Source organism: Lepisma saccharinum, chromosome 24, assembly GCF_977018435.1.
Source record: "Lepisma saccharinum chromosome 24, izLepSacc3.1, whole genome shotgun sequence".
Classification (NCBI taxonomy): Eukaryota; Metazoa; Arthropoda; class Insecta; order Zygentoma; family Lepismatidae; genus Lepisma; species Lepisma saccharinum.
The window spans coordinates 51,060,646-51,082,458 of NC_139252.1; the positions used below are offsets into that span (position 1 = coordinate 51,060,646).

Here is a 21,813-nt window from a genome sequence, read left to right on the forward strand (position 1 = left end):
ACATAAGAATATGCTTTTATTCCACACTTTTGGGCCATAATATGCAATAAACCAAAAATATTGTAGAAATATGCATATGACCAATAAAAACAGTGTTATTGATTTCATAACACCAAGAAACACTTAAACTAACTTAACAAACAGAAAACCAGTCCCTGGGATAATATGATAAGTCATAAAAATCCGAGCCCTAGTTATCAATATCAACAACAATTTCATATTAGTATATCTCTAGTTGATACCGTGGCATAAAATGATATTACTCTCTACCTCAGATTGGCTATGTAAAAAATGAGTGTGGACATACCTTTAGTTTCTTCTCCTTTTCGTTCACTATCATTTTCACAATGTTTGTACATGGGTAGAGGAAGCTGAGCATGATTACTAGAGGTAGAAATCCTTGCAGAGCCAGAAGAAATGGATCGTCCGTGAAGGGAGGGAAGGGGAAGCGTTGCAACTGAACATTGATGTTATCTAAAGTGATGTGGGTATGGGCTTCTATGATAGCAGTTGAAATTGCATGTTGAAGTGCCAAGAAACCTTCCGAGAAATAGCCTGCGGAAAGAAAAAGATAAATATTAGGCATGAGCCCACCCAGACCCCTCTTGTTTGACTCTCGCAAGTATCCTTGCATTAAGCACCACTCGCTTTTTCATCTTCTTTCTTAACCTGCGATCGGTTGATGGTGAGCGCCACGCTCACTTTAAATTTTAATGAAGTACCGTTTTAACAGTATTTAAAATATTGGCCTGTGGTGCTCTCTAGCTGACTTTTAGAGTTTCATGAGCGACCCGATCACATTTTTATGGGATGATGTAAACGGCATTATTATAGAGACCATTGTTGTGGAAATAGTATTGTCAGTGTGAGCACAGAGCTCACACGCAACCGATTACGTTATATATTTTTTCACTTATATTTGTGCATTATTTAGTCAATAGGTCTATCCTGTTTCTAGTGAGTTTCCATACCTATATGTTCTTGTCATGTTAATAGAAAATTCGAAAAGTGTCGCAATTATTTTATATCATATCAGATTTCTGAAGATCAGATGGAACTACGTCAGAGGAACATGCGCTTTTTGTTAATGCTGAGACATTTTGGCTTCGACTATGTATACTGTGCTGTTTGAAAGCAATTAAACATTTTGAAACAAAAATGTAACGAATAAGAAGGATTATAATAAACAGATTATTACAAGTACAAAAAATACATTTAAAAAAATTAAAATATGGTGAAATATGCCTGAAAAACAAGGGTGAGCGCCGTGCTCACCCGCAACCGGCGACGTGATTACAGCGAGCACGACCAATCCTGGGTTAATACCTACACTCAAAGCTATTAGTAATATTCCACTATGGGGTGTAATGGGTGACCTTCCACATAGTACACCCAATTGTCAACCTCACTTCCACGTAGTACACCCTGGACTGCAGACTAACGAGGCTCTGGCATCTGGCCCTTGTGGCCAGTATAATTCTGTGTGTTGTTCTGTTTTTCGTCCTTGTGTGTGTTGAGTGTCCCTTTACAGCCTCAGCTTTTAACTTGTCAGAATGTTTTAAATATTTTAGTTACACTACATTACAGTTATATTACTTTACTTACGGTAAGGGGATGTACCCCATATCATGTGACAGATGCAAAATAGCCTAAGTGCTGACGCACCCAAACTTTTAAATTGAAATCAAATAAAAATAAAAGTAATATTCCACTATATAGAACATTACATACTTTAAACCTGGTGGAGGCACATTGCACAGTAGTTTGGATCTCACTTTAAACTGTAGGTCCAGTCCCGAGTCTGTGCATAAAGTGGACTTAAACATCAATTCAGTTCAATTCTATTATATACTTTAGCGCAGAACCTGTTTAACCTACATAGAATCATATTAATGACTACCTTTCAACTCATTCATAAACAAACTATATAATCATTAATAAATACTACACATAATATAACCTATCTCAGCACAATATTACCCAACCAGTTACACATTTATGTCTTATCTGTGTTCTTAAATATTATTAATGTTAATCTCTAACATGCATTTACCTCCTACTCTTACTAACTTTACATTAATGTTACTTATCTACTTATTGAATACTGAAACCAAATTTGTTCAGGAAAACTAAACTAATTTGGTTCCCTTTTTTTTGTATTAGGTATGAGATAGATCAATCAGTACCCTATTGATATTGGTTGATAAAAAAGTCAGTGTATCGGCAATTTTTCTGATGCTATTAAACACTAATCTAACCAGTGGTGTAAGTAGGCTTGTCAACCCTCCTATGATGGCTGGGAGTCAATTGGAATTGAACTCACGCTCCCATTCAAACTTTGTTATCTTCTGTAATGACGAGACTTAGTATTATACTTTTTATTACTATCTTTTTGGTACGCATTTGCCAAGCGAAGAAAATTGCTATTGCAAACCAAGCTAATAAACTTCACAATAAATATTTTGATCACTCATGATTGTGAAAAATGATTGATTTGGTTTATTTTACTTCACCTTTCTGCCACTTTTGGCTAACCGTGAAGATGAGGATGGGTGATGATATGAAATTGATAAGGGACACTCGCAAATAGCACCCATGCACAGGCCAGGATCACTGCCATCTTAGCTCACTATGCTAACCACTCTGCCATGGAAGTCGGCTCATGAAAAATGAGTCTTGAAGTAAATGGGAGGAGGGAGAAATTGAAAGTTTAAATCAAGGTGAATTGCTATAAATCCAGTGATTTTTTTTAAAAAATCACTGATTTAAATCACTTTAAATAAATAATTTATAGAATTATGTACATAAGGATTTTGCAGATATCAGAATCACGTTTTGGAAAGTACATTAATCTTGTAATCATTTGAAGACTAAAATTGGTAAACGCTGTAAGTGCCACAATAATTCAAACAGTTTTCCACCTTAAACTGTGAAATGTGCCATGCTTTATAATGTGGTAAACGTGAAATGTGGCTGGTAGCCCTCTAAGTAGTTCAAAGGGCATGTAAAGAGTTCACTAGTGTGAACGTTCTTACGGGCTGATGTGCTGAATGATGCAATTTCCCAACACTTTCGCTTTTGGCACTTACAACGTTTACCACTTTTAGTCCTCATTTAATGATGTTTATTAGGCTCTAAAAAAAAAAAGAAAGGAAACAACATATATGTACTGACTGATGGTGTGAAGCTTATATGAAAGGAAATGTAATTTGTAAACTGTGCATTTCTCTTGATTTAAAATTCAATAAATTTTATGGGTAAAAATAGAAATTGTTTTGTGTAGAACAATATACAAAATACTAATCATGTTAAATCGAAATTGTGTCATTATCATTAAACTAAATAAACATGGCAGCTGATATTTTGCAAACTATCATTTAAAAAATTGCCAAAATTCAGCTACAAAGACTATAAAAATATTTTAAGTTAAATTATAGAGTACATCCAGAATATTATATTTTCATTGGAAGAAAAGTTACAGAATTATTATACACTGCTGGACAAGAAAAACCGGACACTTGCATTTTTTTGTGATAACGCATAAATTCTGATTCGAAGGCTAACTAAATATTTCAGAAATTATTGTGCATGTTAAAGCTGATATAATTATTCTATGATATATACTTTAAAATGAAAACAAAAGTTAAATAAATATTGTTCAATACTTAACTGAGAGCGTAATTCATAAGTAACTGCAATTCAGATGTCAAATATTAAGGTGTCCATTTTTTTTTGTCCAGCAGTATAGTTTCATTAACACACTCAGACTTGACAAACATTTCCATAGTAGTTTCATATGTACAGTATCAGAAACAGAAAAATGTATATTTACATATAATTTTTTATTTGCTTTAATCAAACTGTTTAAATATTTTACAGGGCCATTTACTAGAAAAAATCTTTCTATAAAAAAAAAACATATATGTCTGGTAACAAAAGTCTTACAAGCAATTTTAAGGGTACTTTCTAAAAAAAAAAAAAAACAGATTTCAATAAAAAAAATCTGTTTAAATTTAAAAAATCATCAAAAATGATTTTTATCCACCCTGGTTTAAACACATTGTTGCACCAAAGCATCTACACAGGAGCTACAGAAAACTAAAACAAATTCATTGTTGCATCAAAGTCTTGAGACTTCTTTATTTCCTACCACCCAACTTTGCTTCATTACATAGATTTAGCTCGTAGTGTGTTACAGTGAAGTTAAGGGTATTTCAGTGTTGTGATGGGCAGTTCGGAGTCACGAAAAAATAATTACTTGCTTATTTCTTTACTTTTAAATTGTGATTACTGTGTCATTATGATAAAGTTGATTCAATTTTGTATTCATGGTAGCAAGACTACAAACAGATAGCTGATATTCAGGAAATTAGTCTCCCAGAAAATTGTAATGCAAAATGTTTGGAGGCTGCAAAGAAATCCCCTGTAATTTTATTCCTTTAAGTTGCGAATCATAGCTGTAAGGTGTGGTGATCTTTTGGTAAGGCACCCAAAAGTTTGAATCTTTTTTTCCATAGTACACCCTGGTAGCTACTACTTGCAGGCTAACGAGGCTCTCGCACCTGGATCCATGGCCAGGATAATCCTCTGTGGACTTGCATTGTCCTGTGTTTGTCCTTGTCTGCTGACTACCCCTTTACAGTCTTAGCTTTTAACAGTTAAGGAGATTTTATGATCAGAAACAGTGTAGTTTTAGTTCTGTTAAGTAATGAATGAATGATTAGTTTTAAAAATTGAGTTGCGAATTTTTAACAGAGATCTTTTATATTCTTTTCAGGGACCTATCCTCAATTTTGTTTTTGTTAAGGGTCTTCTCCCCATATTGTGTGATAGCCAAAAATAGCCTATGTTCTGATATACCCAAAAAATGAAAATCAATCAATCAACTAATCTAACAAATTTTACTTTAAGCGCTTGTATTTCTTTTATTTGTTTGACGTTTCAGCACAAATATACACTGACCTCCATGGAAGAGTAGTTAGCACAGGGGTTTTGGGTTCGAATTCCGGTCTGGGCATTCTTTGTGAGTGTCCTTTTATCACTTTCATCATATCATCACTCATCCTCATATTCACAATTAGCCAAAAATGACAGAAAAGCGAGGTAAAACAAACAAAATAAACCAAACAACAAGCACAAACCTACATGTGTCGTAGTCAAGAGCAGAGAATGTGTGCCAAATAGTAAGATAAAGAAGCATACCCGGTTTTCCTCCTGTTGTATTGTTCATATTCCTAGGACCTGGCATTTGAAAAACGGGATACTGTGATGCTGTTTGCCAGTTAGATTTTGTATCAATACTCTCATCTTGAATCCTGAGTTCTGCAGGCATCCGAATTGTAATCTAAAACAAAGAACAAAATGATGATAAGATACAAATGAATCAGGAGCACTTAATCTTGGCTGGCTAGACTGTCAGTGAATCCCGAAGCCCAGAGACTACAATAGAGAAGAAAAATCGAGGAGATAATGTGAATTGCTCATTTCAATAAGATAATGATGGTGCTTTCAAGCGTTGGCAACTTGATTTGAGTTGGCAACCTGTCTGAACTTCATCAAGAAGTAATGAAGTGGCACATGCAGGGTTGTTAAAGGTCCAGGAATTTTAAATAAATTCAATTCCGGTCCAGGAGAGAAAATCGGCAAGCGTAAATGGGTTCTGGACCGTAAAGAACCTTTCTATCTGTAAAGTATTTGAATTCGGTCCAGGAACCTTTTTTACAGATCAATTTAAATAGGGTCCAGGAACCTTTTTAACAGGTCATTTTAAAACACAGTCCCAAGTTCTGTATTCAAATGAAGCAATACACAACTTGGATTGAATTTAAATTGTGCACGAAAAAAGGTTCCGGTCCTGTTAAAGGTAAAGTGTTCCTCTGTGGTTTGCAACATGCCATGAAGGTGTATAGGGGGTGTGGAGTTAGGGCTGCGCCCCTGGCCACCTTTAGTCCATGACCACATTATGCTACTTATTCATAGCTCCCCAATTTCCTCATGATGATGGGTGACCACTGGCCCTATACACTGTTCGAAATCTGAGAAGAAAAGTTATTATGCTTCCTCCAGGAGACTTGAACCAGTGCAGATCCCATAGCACCACATAGCCACCCATGGTGAAGGATGTTAAAAATTACAACATGCTTACCTTTAAATCTTGAGGTAGCGAATTATCACTACTGAAGTCTCCATCAAATATCACACCAGCCAGGTACAGATCTCTATTGGTTACATTCGTCATTTCCCTCTCTATTTCTTCCCCAGTCATGAAGGCTTGCTCTGAAAAACAGCAAATGTGTTCACATTTTACAATCTTATGATATCTTTACAAATGGCATGCAACTTGATTTTAAAAAATCGTTTTGGTGATTGTGTCAAGAGAAATAAAATATGGAATATCAACTAAAGGTTAAAAGATTAAAAATCAGTAACTTACGTGTGTGAGCATGAGATTTGTCGAACTACGTTTCGAAGGTTATACTACCTCCTTCTTCAGGTTGAAACGATGTTTTCAGACACCTGACATGGTGCCTCGTCGAGAAAGTGTTGGTTGAGGATTTAGGTCAAAAGGTATAGGAAAAGATACTTTCTAAAAAGATGATGTAAAATACACATACTAAAATCACGCAATACTCTATTAAAACAAAAGAACGTTCAAAGCTGATGAAGGCGAACTGCCGATCAGTGCTCGGGGTAGGCAAATGCATGGTGTCAGCTCATACTTGGAGAAGGAAAACTCCCCCCCTCCGGTCATTCCCCAACTGGGGCTCGTGAGTCACCAATCCAAGGTGAATTCAACTTCCAGCTCGGCAGCTTTCCTAACCTCAAAATTTTAAAATATGGAAAATTCACATTAAGATTCTCTTCAGGAAAGTTATTATTTTGCCTTGATTTTCTGCCAATCGCTATGATGAAGTTAAGTGACTATTTGATAAAATTGATGCAAAGAACACCTATGACTGTGCCTGGATTCGAACCTAGGAACTTCGAAAGTCAAGCACCCAACATGCTTGGCCACCGATCCAGCTTCTGTGTAGGAAACAAACAGTAGTATCTTTTACGGATGGATAAAAGTGTTCTTCATGAGCGTTCCTTCATCAGTTTCACCTAATCATCATCATCGTGATTAGCCAATACTATATATACAATTTACAACATCCCCAGGGCCTCCTAGCATAGTGATAACATCATCACCTTGCAATTAAAGGATTCCAGGTTACGTAGTGGTTCGGATCTCACTTTAAATTGTAGGTCCAGTTCCAATTAGCCTCTGTGCATAAAGTGGACTTTTAAAAAAAACTTTATATAATATCCCGATGCTTCAAAAACAGTTACTAGAATTCCCTGCACTGGTAATTTTTCAAATACCTCAATGATACTTACCATGTAGGTTAAGTTTCCATGTTGAGGTCCTCATCACTTCATGAAGGGTTTCTGATATGTTGGGTGCCCAAGCAACTTTCCATGTTGGTCTGAAGAAACAAAGGTGAAAAGTATTATCACAAATAAATAAAACAATTTAAAAACATAAGTAATGAACTAAAACAGGGAAGTGCTCTTTCCCCTCTGCTCTTCATAATTTCAATGGATGCAATTAACGAAGAGGTGGAGAAGAAGATAGGGGAGGAAGAGATGAAAGCCCTGCTGTTCGCTGATGACTTAGTATTAGTAATATGGGGAAACAGGAAAGAAGAAGTACAGAGACAGCTTGATAGTTGGAATGAGGAAATCAGAAGATCAGGAATGAAATTCAGTGCAGAAAAGAGCGAGATGCTAATAACAACAAGAAACAGAGCCAGAAATGAACCAAGAATAAAGGTGGACATGGAAGAGTTGAGGGTAGTGGAGAGCTTCAGATATCTAGGAAGCATAATTGAGTGAAGTGGAAGAATATATGAGGAGGTAAACAGAAGAGGACAAATGGGTGGTGGACTATATCAAAGCATTCGAAGATTAATATGGAACAGTGATGTACGTATGAAATGCAAGAAGGTAATATATAACACATACTATGTGCCTATAATTATGTATGGAGCAGAGACTTGGACAATGACAGAGAGAGACAAAAGAAAGATGCAGGCAGTGGAGATGGAATTTTTAAGGAGTATCTTGGGGAAGACTAGAAGGGATAGAATAGGGAATGAGGAGATCCGACATACAGTGGGTGTGGTGAAGCTTCAGGACAGAATAGATCAGGCACAGAGGAGATGGTTCGGACACATGAAGAGGATGGATGCAGAAAGACTGCCAGTAAGAGCTTACAATGCACAAGGAATGGGAGTAAAGCCAAAGGGGAGGCCAAGATGTCGGTGGAAAGAGCAGATAGTGGAGAGTGTTAGAAGAAGAGGACAAGATTGGAACACCGTGGAAAGAGAGAAGTGGTGGAAGACCAGAAGAAAATGGAGAGGCTTGACTTTCTATGCCGACCCAGCCAGTGGCAGGAAACGGCGAAGGATGATGATATACACTGAATAAGAAGTGTTGTAAAAACCACTTATTTCCTAAATATTGTATTGATACAAATAAACAATCTGCCACCTTGGATCTGACACATCAATGTAAGTGGTTCAAAATATTGGTTTCTTCTTTCTTTCATCCTCCCATATGAGAAATTGATATGGAATTACTATGATGCATTTAGATTGTAGGAAGCATATTGCTATGTATTGTGTGTCAGGTAGCCCTGGACACCTGATTGGAGGGTAGCATCAGATGCAAAAGAACAACTCAACTATCCTACAATTAACAAAAAATGATGGTTCCTTGCCAACTCTTCACCTAATCCACAGAAAGCTGATATCCTCAATTGTTAACTAGCAATGAAAGGAACTGAAGACAGTGAAATTTTTACTTCATCACCATACAAAAGGAACAAAGTAAAATAAATCCATGACAAGGGCAAAATAGTCACATGTGAAGAAAAAAAATTGTAACAAATTGCAGATTGACAATTCAGGCATTTCTGTTCGAGAAAGAAACACAAGAAGTCATCAGAAAGAAGGGAAAACAACCTTGCTTATTTTGTGGAGAGTCATTGGAAAGCGATTGCATGTGTCAATCGTGCAAGGAATGGGCTTTCAAAACTACACATATATGAAAGCAACAAGTTCAAATTATACATGTGACCCTTTTGTAGTTGAGAGTTAAGTTATTGAGGTGTATGTTAACAATAAAGAATTGGAAATTACCTAAACTGTGTGGGGCTAGCTGACAGTTTCTGAATTGTGTGGAAAAGCATTGTTCTAAATTTTAATTTATACGTCATTATTAGTTGTCATTCAAGAGGATTTATTATCTATTTCATTATAATTATTTACAGTTTTGCCAGACCAGCCCCATTCAAGATTTTCACAGTGCCGGAAAATCAAACATTTTTCATCCCCAATGTTCTCGCAAACATTTCTGATCCTGAACATTGGTATTATCTTGATTTCCACACTCGACCGAAACATCTCTCCCCCGAACACACTCGTATAAAAATGTACAACCATGGAACAGCCAACAGTTCTCAGCCTTTCCAAAGACGGGTTGCTTTTGATCACTTTCTCCAAAGACACGCTAGACTGCAATGAAATTCCTTTATTAATTAGGTATCAACAGCTCATTTGTAATTCCAGTCAGCACGAGAACGCCCAGAAAGTTGTTACTTAAAATTCTTATCTGGGATTGGACGCTAGCACGCAAAGTTTCATGACAGAAAGGAGTCGGTCCCAAAATAACTTGATACAGGTTCACCCGGAAAACTGTAGAAAAAACCCGGGTCATTGTTTCGACAGCAAACTTGCACTTACTGGACAGTGTTTTTTATTGACTAATTAGCCGCGTGCAAAAGGATAATGTTTCCAAACTTTGTATTTTTAAAAAAGTGAATTAAACGATGATGTTTCTGAAATTGTGTCTTTGTGCTGGTAAAGCAGTGGCGGATCTAGGAATGGCACTTGGAAGGTGTGATTTTCCCGCTAAAATACATTCTAATGAGGAGTGCTGTAGGATTTCGCTCGATCCCCAAACAGTTCGCACGGATGACGCTAGATACCGTAGGGAAACGAACGCTTCATTGCTCGAACAGGTAAAACGAGCGGTATTCCTTTGAAGTCCAGAACCGTAATTTGTCTCTTGTAGTGGGTCCTCAAACATGGATCGTGAGGTGAAAGACGCCGTGAAAATGAAACTTAAGTAAACGTAGCCATTATCTCCATGTTAAAATGTAGTTTATACTTACCAATACAGTGATATCTGAAAATGACACATGATTATGGGCTGAAACTGCCAGGATGGATATTTTGCATGCGTTTATTGTCACTACAGATATGTTACCAAGAGTTAAAAACAAAATTCAACAAGATTGGGAGATATGAGTTAAACAAAAATTTACATATATGGGTCATTCATACAAAAATGTACTAAATTTAAACAATAAGTTTTCGTGGTTTTGGTTAATTCACCTATGTGCAAGTGCAATCTAGATCAGGAAGATGCTCATCATGTTATATTGCAATGTCCGCTTTATACCACTCAAAGGGAGATCTTATTCAAGAATTTAATAAAAACAGGAATACCTCTCCCAACTTCTTTATCCTCTTTAATATCGTCACCAGATGTAACAATTGTATTTATCATTTTTAGATTTTTCATAATATTAATATTGACATAAGAAAATTGTAAATATTTAAAATATGTAACTTGATATAGTCACCAGATATAACAATTGTATTTATTATCAATTTTAGATTTTGTATGGTATTGATGTAGATGTATATGAAAATTGTATATAGTCAAAATTTGTAATTTGATGTAACAGTATCATGTTACATGCATGACGTATGTTTAGGACACTTGGTGTAGAGCTGGTATACGGCTAAAACCAATAAAGTATGACTGAATGAACCATTGTAAACGCTCGAGCATGCGAGACTTGAACTAGTACTAGCGAGCGAAAGTGGTTTCTTGATGTACTCCAGTTTACATAGTTTTTACATGAACAGACTACTCCGTGGTCTGTAGGGTTTAGCGTGCACGGAGTGAAAGTAAGAACACAGGGTTCGAATCTCGAATAAGTAAAGGATGTTTATATCTTTCCACTGTTTCGTCTATGGCCTTTTTACCGACTCTGCCTCCGTATATGAGTTGATGATGGCTCTTCATGGCGGTTTTTATTTTGTTGATGTTGGGCAGTCGTCGCACAACTGTCGCTGGCGATGAGTGGAGGTGTGATACGATGTGTGTACTTCTTATTTTATCCGGAGGGATGATCCTCCGTGCTCCTTCGAAGACGGTGACTCATCCACGTTCTGTCCCGGCGCGACGCTGCTTGACTTCGTCGCCAGGTGGAGTTGGCTGTTTTCTTCAGTATGGCCGGGGTAACTTTTTTGTCTTGCCGCCCGGATGGACTTAGCCGATGATGCCAACCGTCGCTGTATCTTTTCCATTGGGTATCGAACCCTGGACCCCTTGATAACAAGACCTTTTCACTGGGCAATTGTGGAAGCCCTGAAGCAGTTCTGCCAATAGGGTGACCAACTCTCCCGTATTTCCAGGAATCTTTCCCCTTTTGGGGGGGGGGGTCCTCCCGGCTCTCGTATCGTATTGACATTCTACTTCTCCCGTATATTTAATTAACAATCAAGATCGCGAAATTTCAACTCATTTCGAGTTCGGCTAACTATACAAAACTGCAAGTCGACTGCAAGATGGTGCACGTTTAACCTTTGGCGGACGGAAGTGACGTCATATCTTGCAGTAGGTAATTGAATGCTTAGTTCTGCAGCAGTAATGTACAAACACACATGGGTTAGGACTAAGAACTTTGTAAATTTTTATTCTCTATTGTGAACTGTATATTATATGAAATGTAAATGAATTCTTATGTTTAATATTTTATAACCCATAAGTATTTGCTGGAGTGATGCCGGGCCGATAAAAATGTGCAAAATTTGTCGCGTCTAAATCTCCTGTAAATTCATGGCCGTAAGTTGGTCACCGTATCTGCCAATTTCGAAAGCATTTTTCATAAAAACCTGGGGCGTCCCCATTGCGCCAAAACCTTATTTCTGATTGCATAAGCCTGGATATTTGTACTAAAAATACTTCGATTTGTGTAGACAAGAATTAAGTGAAGTTCCTGCTGCATGACTAAATAAGTATATTGCAAAATCATGTAGCAATTTAAACCAAGACATTACTGTTATTTTGATGCCATTATGTAGGTATTCAACACATACTTGCAATAATCGTGTTCCTTAACAGTAACACTTGCAGTATTTTCAAAATAAACATTATTTTTCGTCATAAAAACCGTAAATATACACCACGTTCATATTTTTTAAAAATCATTGGGGGAAGGTGGAAACCAGGAATGCACAAGTATTGCTCTGCAAATTGTCCATGATTATTTTGATCAATGTTTCTCTTGCATCGTACGTGTTTTGAAGAATGGATTGTTATGTATGCCGATGCAGAGGTTGTCAGCAGCGTGTCTGACATTTTGTTTCTTGAAGCTCTCATTTCGTAAAATGAATAAACTCGGTGATGGACAATTTGCTTAGTAATACTCACGCATCCCACTACGGTGTGCCAAAAATCCACCGCCTGGTTGGAAATTTTATCTTGTCGCTCCTGCTGGCAACCCTACTCTGGGTTCAATCAGTAATCAACAATCGATCGATCAGACAGCACATTCTGTTAATGTTATGTTTATTTGCAAGCTCTTTAGTAGAGCGTAGATTACTTACGCTTTATCCTTGTCCAAGAAGACCGGCGGAGGGGCGTGGAGAACACGGAATGGCGGGTAAATGATTGGCTCGGTGTACTGCGTAGATTCCACGAGGTCTCTGATGACTACCAGCAGTATTGTGAAAGCGGCGGGAAGAAGGATTTCGACGAGGGTCTGGATTTTGTGTCTTTTCTGTAGAACCCAGTTCTTCCACATGAGCAGAACGAATTTGTTCCAGTTATTGACCATTTTCCTGAAACGAAGAAAAACAAAAGAGCAATGAGCATTGGATATCAATATGTTTTTAGAAAGAACGTTCCGTTTGAGTTGCAGATCGAACAAGTGAATTAACATTCAGTTATGGTAATTTTGAGACAATTGGATCTGTCGCTAAGGGAAGTTCTTTGCTCAAGCAGGAGAGACAGAAATGAGTGTGGAGCAATGGCGTGCCCAAGGATGAGTTGGTGGGGGTCTTACCCCGTCTTTTGGCCCAGTATTCCTAAAAGAAAGGACGTCGAAGGCATAATGAGGGCTGAGTACTATCAAAAGTATTCCTACCCCCCTTTCGAAAATTCTGGCACGCCACTGGTGGGGAGGCAGAGGACAGTCACAGTTATTATCATCAGGGGTGTGCGAAGAACTGCTTGCGCTCACCTTAATTATCTTTCGCACCCCCCTTTCAAAATATATATTTTAATCTCAAGACACTATTAACTCTTGCAATGTCATATTGCGATATAAGATATTAAAACCGTGTCGTCACATTGAGTGAAGAATGTAAGATACTGAGGTGAGACCGCTATTACTGTACAACACTGGCGTATCCAGGATTTTTTCGGGGGGGGGCTGGAATTGTAAAAGTGGATATTACATAGCTGCGTTATATGCGTATAATCGCCATGTTTAACATTCGTCTTAAAGTCTTAAAGGTTGTTGAAAAACAAAAAAAAAAAGTAATTGGGGGGTCATTTTAAGGCGGAGTTTCAGTTACCACTTTCGTCCCCCGCCCCTCCCGAGTTCTTTACTGCTCTCATTTTTAATTTCTATTTCTGGAGGGGCTGTAGCTCCATCAACCCCCTCTGCGTACACCAGTGTTCTATGCAAGAGGCAAGTAACTGGTCCCAATCACAAGAGAGGAGTCATTTACTTGCAGGGGTGCCCATCCCCCCAAGTCCAATGTCGCAATCCCCCCAAATCTCGTCATGGGCCCCCCCAAATCAGGTGGTATTCCACATGAAGTATTTAATTACGATAGCGTGTCTACTGAAAGTAACGTTTTCTTAACCTTTATTGAACACTATACTTCATCTCCCCGTCCTCCTTAAACAGAGGTCTCCATCCCCCAGCTAGACCGTGGATGCATTACCCCTCAAAATATTTTTGGTTCATTTTATTTGAATACAATAGACAGTTAAACTGTCCATATTTTTTAATGGTTCAAATTTTCGAAATAACGGAAAGCTAGCAATCTCAAGTGTCATAATTATATAAATATGTATTTAAACAGTGTTTGTGGTTGGAGAACAATTTTAATAACCCACAATTTGGGTATTTAACACAAAGTCTTACACAACTTAAGATCGAGAATTACAGAACCCTGGCTAGAAATTCCTAAGGCCGGGACGAGAATATAATAAGGCGCCTCCTTCAAAGAACTCACCCCCTCTGCTTGGGGTAATTACATTTTTTTTAGTAATCCATAGCAATAATTACATGCATTTCATCTTCAGTGCAAATTTCACTTGCCAAAGCAAAATTACCCTGCAACAATAACTTAGAAATGCGAATTTGACACTATTTATTTTCCTGTTTTATCGAGTAATGTGCAAGGCGTTACTATGAAGTACACAGTTAGTACAACTATTGCAGAATAGTCTACAGGGAATCAATAATACAATAATATTGCTAATAGAACCATATCATCAAAATGACTCACCTGCTTTAAATTAAGCAGTATACCGACACTAAACATTATATTTTAAGAAATTATATTATTAATTGTAATGCAGCTACATTATAATTCTTTACAATCGTCTCATGAAAATGCCAGACACGCATTTTTACAACGCAATATTGCAAGCGAAGCGAGCAAGAAAATTTTATATCCATTTCTTTGCAGGCTTGCAAGAATATTAATTTAATGGGACGTCAATACTTTCATAGGATCCCTTGATATTTACTCTTTTCCAGCTTCTCTTTTCCCATATTCGGCGCAGAAAAGTGCGCATACCATATCGCTAAATATAGTTCACAAATATAATGTCCGAACCCTAAAGAAATCCCTTGACAATCTAAGATTTTACACTTTATTAAGAGCTCCACATCTCCTCCCCTCAAATTTAATAGGCTATTCAATCCTCCAACCAAAATGTTGGACTTACTGTTGATATTGAAGAGTACCTAGATATTACCCCCTCCAAAAGAAAAAATCTCCGTCCCCAAACCACATTTTCCGCTATAATCTCAGACGTAATATTAATACACAAGCATAGGCGCCGACTCCATGGGGCTTGGGGGGGGGGCTCGAGCCCCCCCAATGTTAACGATGTGGGGGCAGAGCCCTCCAAATAATTTTGCTTAAGAGGATCTAATGTATTATTTTGCTTCTCTTGTAAAGTTTACTCTGAATTGTACCACATGAACTTAACTTTAAATACACATTTGAAATGTTCTAGACCATCAACTTTGGGGAACTGAGACCGCTAAACCATCAACTTTGGGGGGGGGGGGTCTATGACCAGAGACAGCAAAACACATGACTTATTACTATATACTAAGTATATAATTATGATTATTGCTAACATTTTTACTAAAAATAGTTTCAAAAGAAGATGTTCATGAACTAGGAGAGTGGATTTGACGTTGGGGCTACAAATGGCTCTCACATGACATTCAGAACGAGATCATTGATATATTAGGGAGATCTGTTTTGCGCCCCGTGGTAGCAGATATTAAAAGTCTGGAATATTTTGCTATTATGGTTGACGAAACTTGTGACATATCCATCCGTGAACAATTCACATTCTGCATTCGAACTGTAAATAAAAATTTTAATATATTTGAGGGATTCATGGGCTTTTACGAGATTCCGAACACTGAGGCCAAAACTTAAAAAAGGGAGGTAGTAAGTCATTCATTAGTTGTTTTCAGTGATCAGAGGCCCCCCCCCAATAATTTTGACAAGTCGGCGCCCATGTACACAAGAGTTGGATATCCCCCCAAATTGAATGCTCAGCCCCCTAACTAAAATTCACAGGATAATCTAAGATTTAACACTGACATTCAATAGTCGGATATTGCCTTCCCCCTCTCCCAACGTATTATTATTATTCAATCCCCACCTGAATCCACGTGTCGATTTAAGACCCAGTGTGTAAGAGTTGGATATCCCCCCCTTCGTTAATAAAAATATTATCCGTTGCAATTTCCTTCGCAGTCTAGAATTTGCTATTTATGTAACAGCAATGGATAGTTAATAACGTAATTCAACTTGTAACAAATGCTGTACTGTTTCACATCAAATTTCCATTACCAAAAATCGCCCCCCCCAAAAAGTAAGTTGCTTGGGCATAACGTGAGTCCACAAACCCACAAGTGGGCATCGCTACCTCTAAATACTTCATTTTTTTCATGTAATGGATTAAATATGGTGTACCTAACGTGTAAGCGTCTTTACATTTATTTTGGAAAAATAATAAATGAATAAACAATATTACTGACTATGCAAATATCCATCATTTTTCACTGTAGTTAGGTTACGGTAACTACGGACACTTCTACAGTGAAAAATGTTGGATATTTGCATAGTCAATAATATTGTTTATTCATTTAATGTACTGAATGCATGCAACTAAAACAAAATGAAGAATATGTCAGTCAAGTTTGATTCACGGAGTTCATAGTGAACTTAATTAATATTGTTTGAAAAAAAGTAATTTATGTTGTAATTTAAAAATGTTCATAAGTTTGGAACTAAATGTGGTAAAATTTTCGATATTTACAGAACTGAAATAAAGGGGTGCGTATTGTGACTGACCCAAAGATGTTCGTTTATTTCATTTATTATGTTCTGTTTAATTTTGTGCTTAATACGCACGATGATATATCTATGTTATCAATTTCTGTTTTGTTATATTTTGGAAAACGTTGTTGCATTAATATGATGTATAATTAATTATAATCACATTCTTCATAATGTAAAATTACGATGTATACATTTCTATATACATTTTTGACCATAGGAACGAAAAAGAAACAAAAACACAGTTGATCAATAAGTGAAAAATATATGGAAATTTTAATTAGTGACGTCCGAGTTTCATTGAAGTTATCAAAATCCTAATTGCTATTTCGTAAAGTGAATACTATGATGCTTCGTTGAAGTTCAAGTAAAAGGCTTGCTTCAATAATTTGTATATATAAATGTTGAATTTTATGTTACATTATGGAAAAAAAAAATCCCCCCAAAAATTTCGATGGCGTAGTCTGCGCCATAATACCCCCCTGTGGGCACCCCTGTTTACTTGCCTGTATCGGAGGCAGTCGCAGGGCCGGGCGACCTGGATCGGCCATGATCGACTAGCAGTCGGTTTGGAATCGGCCAGTCGTCACAGACAGACATGTACGCATTTGTTCGGCTTTTTCGATCGACCTTACCGACACCCATAGTGAGGATGTGTCTTTAGAGGTGCCTCAAGGCTGATATACACCCCCCTCAATAAAGATGGTTCTATTATTATCCATTCACAGTGTGGACCTGCCTGATGGCGCAGTGGTAGCGTCGTCGCCTTGTAATCAAGGTTCGGATCCCACTTTAAACTGTAGGTCCAGTCCCAATTAGCCATACCGTGCATAAAGTGGACTTTAAACATCAAATCAAACCATTCAGTGTTTTACTGTCGTATTAAAAAGGAAATTCCGCAGCCAACTTAGTTTCTGCGGCATTTTACACGCCCCTAGGTTCCCAAATTCAAAATGAAGGACACAATCATCCACAGCAAATAATATCTAATAAGTACTAGGAAACGTTAGGAAGCAATGTGAAACTGAGACATCAGTTCAAAAGTAATGTTTTCTTCATAAATGATTATATAAACTTAATTGATCACAGTACTTTGCGTCATCAATTGAAATATCTTTTTTCCGATAAGAAAAACAATGCACTATTTTTAGTGTCATCCATACACCAGCCTGCAGAGTAATAAACTCCCTGAGGGGATAACATTACTTTCCTATGATTTTCTATTTCTCTAACTGAAAGACTTATTTTCGTAATGCTTATTTTATAAGATGCTGAAAATGTAGGGCATGTCTGATGTTTTCTTGTTTAAAAATTCCTTCCAGATACTGGACTTAAGACTAAAATGTTCGACTGCCCTGAAAAAAAGATGCCTGGTAACTCTGCTAGTCCCATTGTAAAAATAAACTTTCTACACTGTGGCCAGGACAGTCACTAGCGTATTGGAAGGACTGTTAAGACTTTTGCACGCACAAAATATACACGTGTGTCCGTGCGTGAGTGTTTGTGTCTGTGTGTATTAGGCCAACTACGAAACTTTTCCTGCAAATTACATTAAGTTATACCATAAATATCATATTGATTGATACATAAAAACGCGTTGCATTACTAAGCTTTTGTTCTGCTGTCCTAAATTGCTACAGGCACACAAAAGTCAACAATAAGCAACAATTCTTTAGAAATTTTCTCACTTCCACATATGCACTCTGACCATACATGACTAAAACAAAACGCAGATAAAGCCACACACTCGGTTATCACATATCAGACTGGATGATGTGATTAGCAAGAAAAAAAATTAAGCTGGAGTCTACGATTCGGAACCAGAAAATGCCCTAGAAATATGGTTATTAATTTTGAACTTCCCAATTTGCACACTACGGAGGTTTTCATTTTAACAGTTGCTCTCAATTTTTATATTATTCATTGGGAGTGGGGGAGAGGGGTTGCAACCTCACCAGTCCACACCTTGGGTACGCCCTTGAGGCTACGTGTGTAGCTATATCGACCCCAATTGAAGCTCTATGTTTATCCTTGAACTTTCTGCAACTTCTATCTCCGACAAAAAACAACCGAGGATAACAATTTTGTGCTCTTCAAATTTTTTTCCTGACTTCAAATGTAAAATGATCACAATAGTTTTCCTCAGTGTTGCGTTGCGATGTACAAGAGCCAGTTCCATTACGTGAATGCCTATCGCAGATCGTTTTCGATAAGAACCGGATTTTGTACCTAAACAAGAGGTAAGCTATTTTTGCGAATGATATAAATTTCACGTTTCCCGGAAGTGACGTCACACGGTGTTATCGAAACTTCATCACGGGACAGAGAAGTGAAACGTATATGAAATCCTTTTTTCAGTGCAGCTGTATGTTGCGATTGCATAATGATGTGCTATGTTGATTTTGGCGGTCCGCCAGGTATATTCCAAACTTAAGCTGGATCTTATGACGTCATCCACCCAAATGATAGAAAGGGGGGGCGGGCATTGTCTGAGATAAACCTTCTAAAATATCTGCAAACATTAAGTGAGCTTTTATCAGAGCTTTTCCCTGGTTGTTAGGTGTGTAGTAACAACTGCTGCGTGCTAATAGAACCAGCATGACTTTGTTTCGCCGAAAACTCTGAAACTGCTCGAGACGCAAATATTAATATTTGTGAATTGAGAGATCTGAAAAATACTATATTCATGCATAGACATTCGGAAGGGGGAAGAGGAGGCCACGCTTCCCCTGGAAAATGTATGTTCACCAAAAAATTATATATTTCACCCATACTTTCATTTTAGTCACAGTAATTCTTGTCAGTTATTGTAAGTGCGTTGCAAGAACGTAACTCAGACTGAAGGATTTTTTTAAAGGAGGCAACACTATTTTGGGGCGAAATATACCTAGTTTGCTCCCCCCTGAAAAAGTCACTTGATTGCCCTTCCCTGGAAAATCGTTAAAGCTACAGACTAAAAATTTGGTAGTTTGAAACGACTTAAATCGTTATAGATTTTCTCAATTGGTCATTCCTTTTAGGGATGCTATCGAGACGAGACGAGTTTCGGTTTTGTCTCGAGTTGTGTCCATCTTGTTCTTCTCCCTTTCCTCTCGATCTTGAAGGTCAAGGCTCTACGTCTACAGTATAAACAATGCATACATCGTGTCGTTGCACAATCTTTCATAAGACATACGGCGTTCCTTAATTTATTTTGTCTGGCGTGGTTGCATATATTTCTTGAATATATGCAACCACGCTGCACAGACAACTGCTACCAATGGATTGAATTTGAAATTGATATAATAATAATAATAACAGTATATATAATAGATACTCGATCGGCATAAGTGGCATAGTAAAGTAAATTTGGTTTAAGTAAAATATCAAATATCATGCCAATGTCAATCTCTGTCTCGTCTTAGTTTTACAGAGGTCTGTACACGTCTCGACAAGTCACCTATGTTTCGGTACCAGTCTGAAGTCCGTTCATCAGTGGGAGCCAAAGATCATAATCACCTAACGACGTTTCGTCCGTTTGATAATTTTCAATTAAGAAACAACAAGAACAATGACTAAAATATATTTGTTGCAATATATATATATATATACAATGTACAGCACAACGTACTTTCGGCACATCCTGTATTGGAAACTTGGCAATGAATTAAAAATTTCACACTTTTTAGTTCTGTAAGCTTTCCATGAGATACTACAGGGTTCTACGATTATAAACAACAGCCGTATTATTTTCGTTAATTTGCATTATATATTACTTGTACATCATATGTGAACCTATTTAACCCCTCCCTGGAAAGCTCATTTTTTTTTATCACGGATTTCATGTAGGCATAATATGGCGGAATTTTGGTACATTTTCACTATTCCCAACTATCAGCGCCATCGAACGATCTACTTCATATTTACAACGTCTTTGGACTGATGTTTTGCACAGTGTACGTCTGTGGTGTACGCTTTTGTTTGTGCGAATGTGCGACAGTGCGTTGAACATCCTTTTTTATGCTACCTGCGTCATGAAAAGGTAAGAAGATGCAAACAAAACTCCAACTTCCAATACTTTATGTGTATAATTAATAATAATGTGCGAATGTTCTCTCTCAACATTCTTATCGCTGTAAATACTTGTGCAGTTCCAGTTAAATGTTATCGTGAGACACCTTGTCAAACGACATTTCTTATCTTGATTCGCTCCTAAATTCACATTTAGAAGAAAATATTTAGTACGTTGTTATCGGTCTAATAAAATGTTTATATGCCGTAAATATGAAATAAATTAATTACTCAATGTGCAGTGTAGTAAACTCTTAGTAAAAAAATCCACACATTTCATATGAAACATTATTGCTTGTTATACATTTTAGTTGATCTTTGGTTTATGAACAATAGAAATGCCCAACTAGCATTCAACTGTAACATTAATTAAAAGGGTTTTCATTTCGAAATATGCAACTTTAGTTTTATATTGTGAAATTCAAGTCGTATATACGTATAAAAACGCTTACTAAGTGAATGTAGGTATTTGATGTGAGAAAGCAGTGGATGCAAATCATATTTATTTTATTTCTTGTAAAGTGTCAAGGTGCACAGTATTTTCCACCGATGCAACATGTAGCATGCGACTAACGGACACACGCTGTGGGGATCTTTCAACAGGTGCGACAACAAAACAATATCGAGGAAGCGAAAGCAACGCAAAAGTGTGTTATATGACAGTAAGATAACGCATAAGCCGACAGAATGTAACAGACCTGTGCTACGTGCTGCTCAGTACAGTAGGATCCATGAGTATTGGCGTGCAAATTGTCCATGACTATTTTCATTAATATTTCTCTTACATCCTAGATATTTTTAAGCAATGGATTTTTATGTATGCTGGTGCAGAAGTTGTCAACAGCTTGTTTTGAGTTTTCTTTTGATTCTTGGAGCTCTTATTGGGTCAAATAAAGTGCACGAACATGGTGATGGACTATTTGCACGGTAATACTCATGGATCCCACTGTACAATTGCACGATTGTTTCGAATTTCGTCGTGACGTCAGTATGGCATATGAAGTATTTGTGATTGCTTATGCAGCCGCTTTTG

The 21,813-nt window shown here is 37.2% G+C and overlaps 1 protein-coding gene across 3 annotated transcripts in view; it reads right to left on the reverse strand.

The window, feature by feature from the left end:
* The window catches only part of Abca3 (ATP binding cassette subfamily A member 3), a 199,481-nt gene that overhangs the window by 95,025 nt on the left and 82,643 nt on the right, over positions 1–21,813 (reverse strand). For all 3 annotated transcript variants that reach the window (XM_083110291.1, XM_083110289.1, XM_083110290.1), the window contains exons 2-6: positions 12,729–12,962; positions 7,381–7,469; positions 6,146–6,276; positions 5,203–5,344; positions 308–555 (exon numbers count right to left, since the gene is read on the reverse strand). In XM_083110291.1, coding sequence (XP_082966417.1) covers positions 308–555; positions 5,203–5,344; positions 6,146–6,276; positions 7,381–7,469; positions 12,729–12,958 — 840 coding nt within the window. In that variant the 5' untranslated portion in view covers positions 12,959–12,962. The remainder of the gene's footprint in view (positions 1–307; positions 556–5,202; positions 5,345–6,145; positions 6,277–7,380; positions 7,470–12,728; positions 12,963–21,813) is intronic.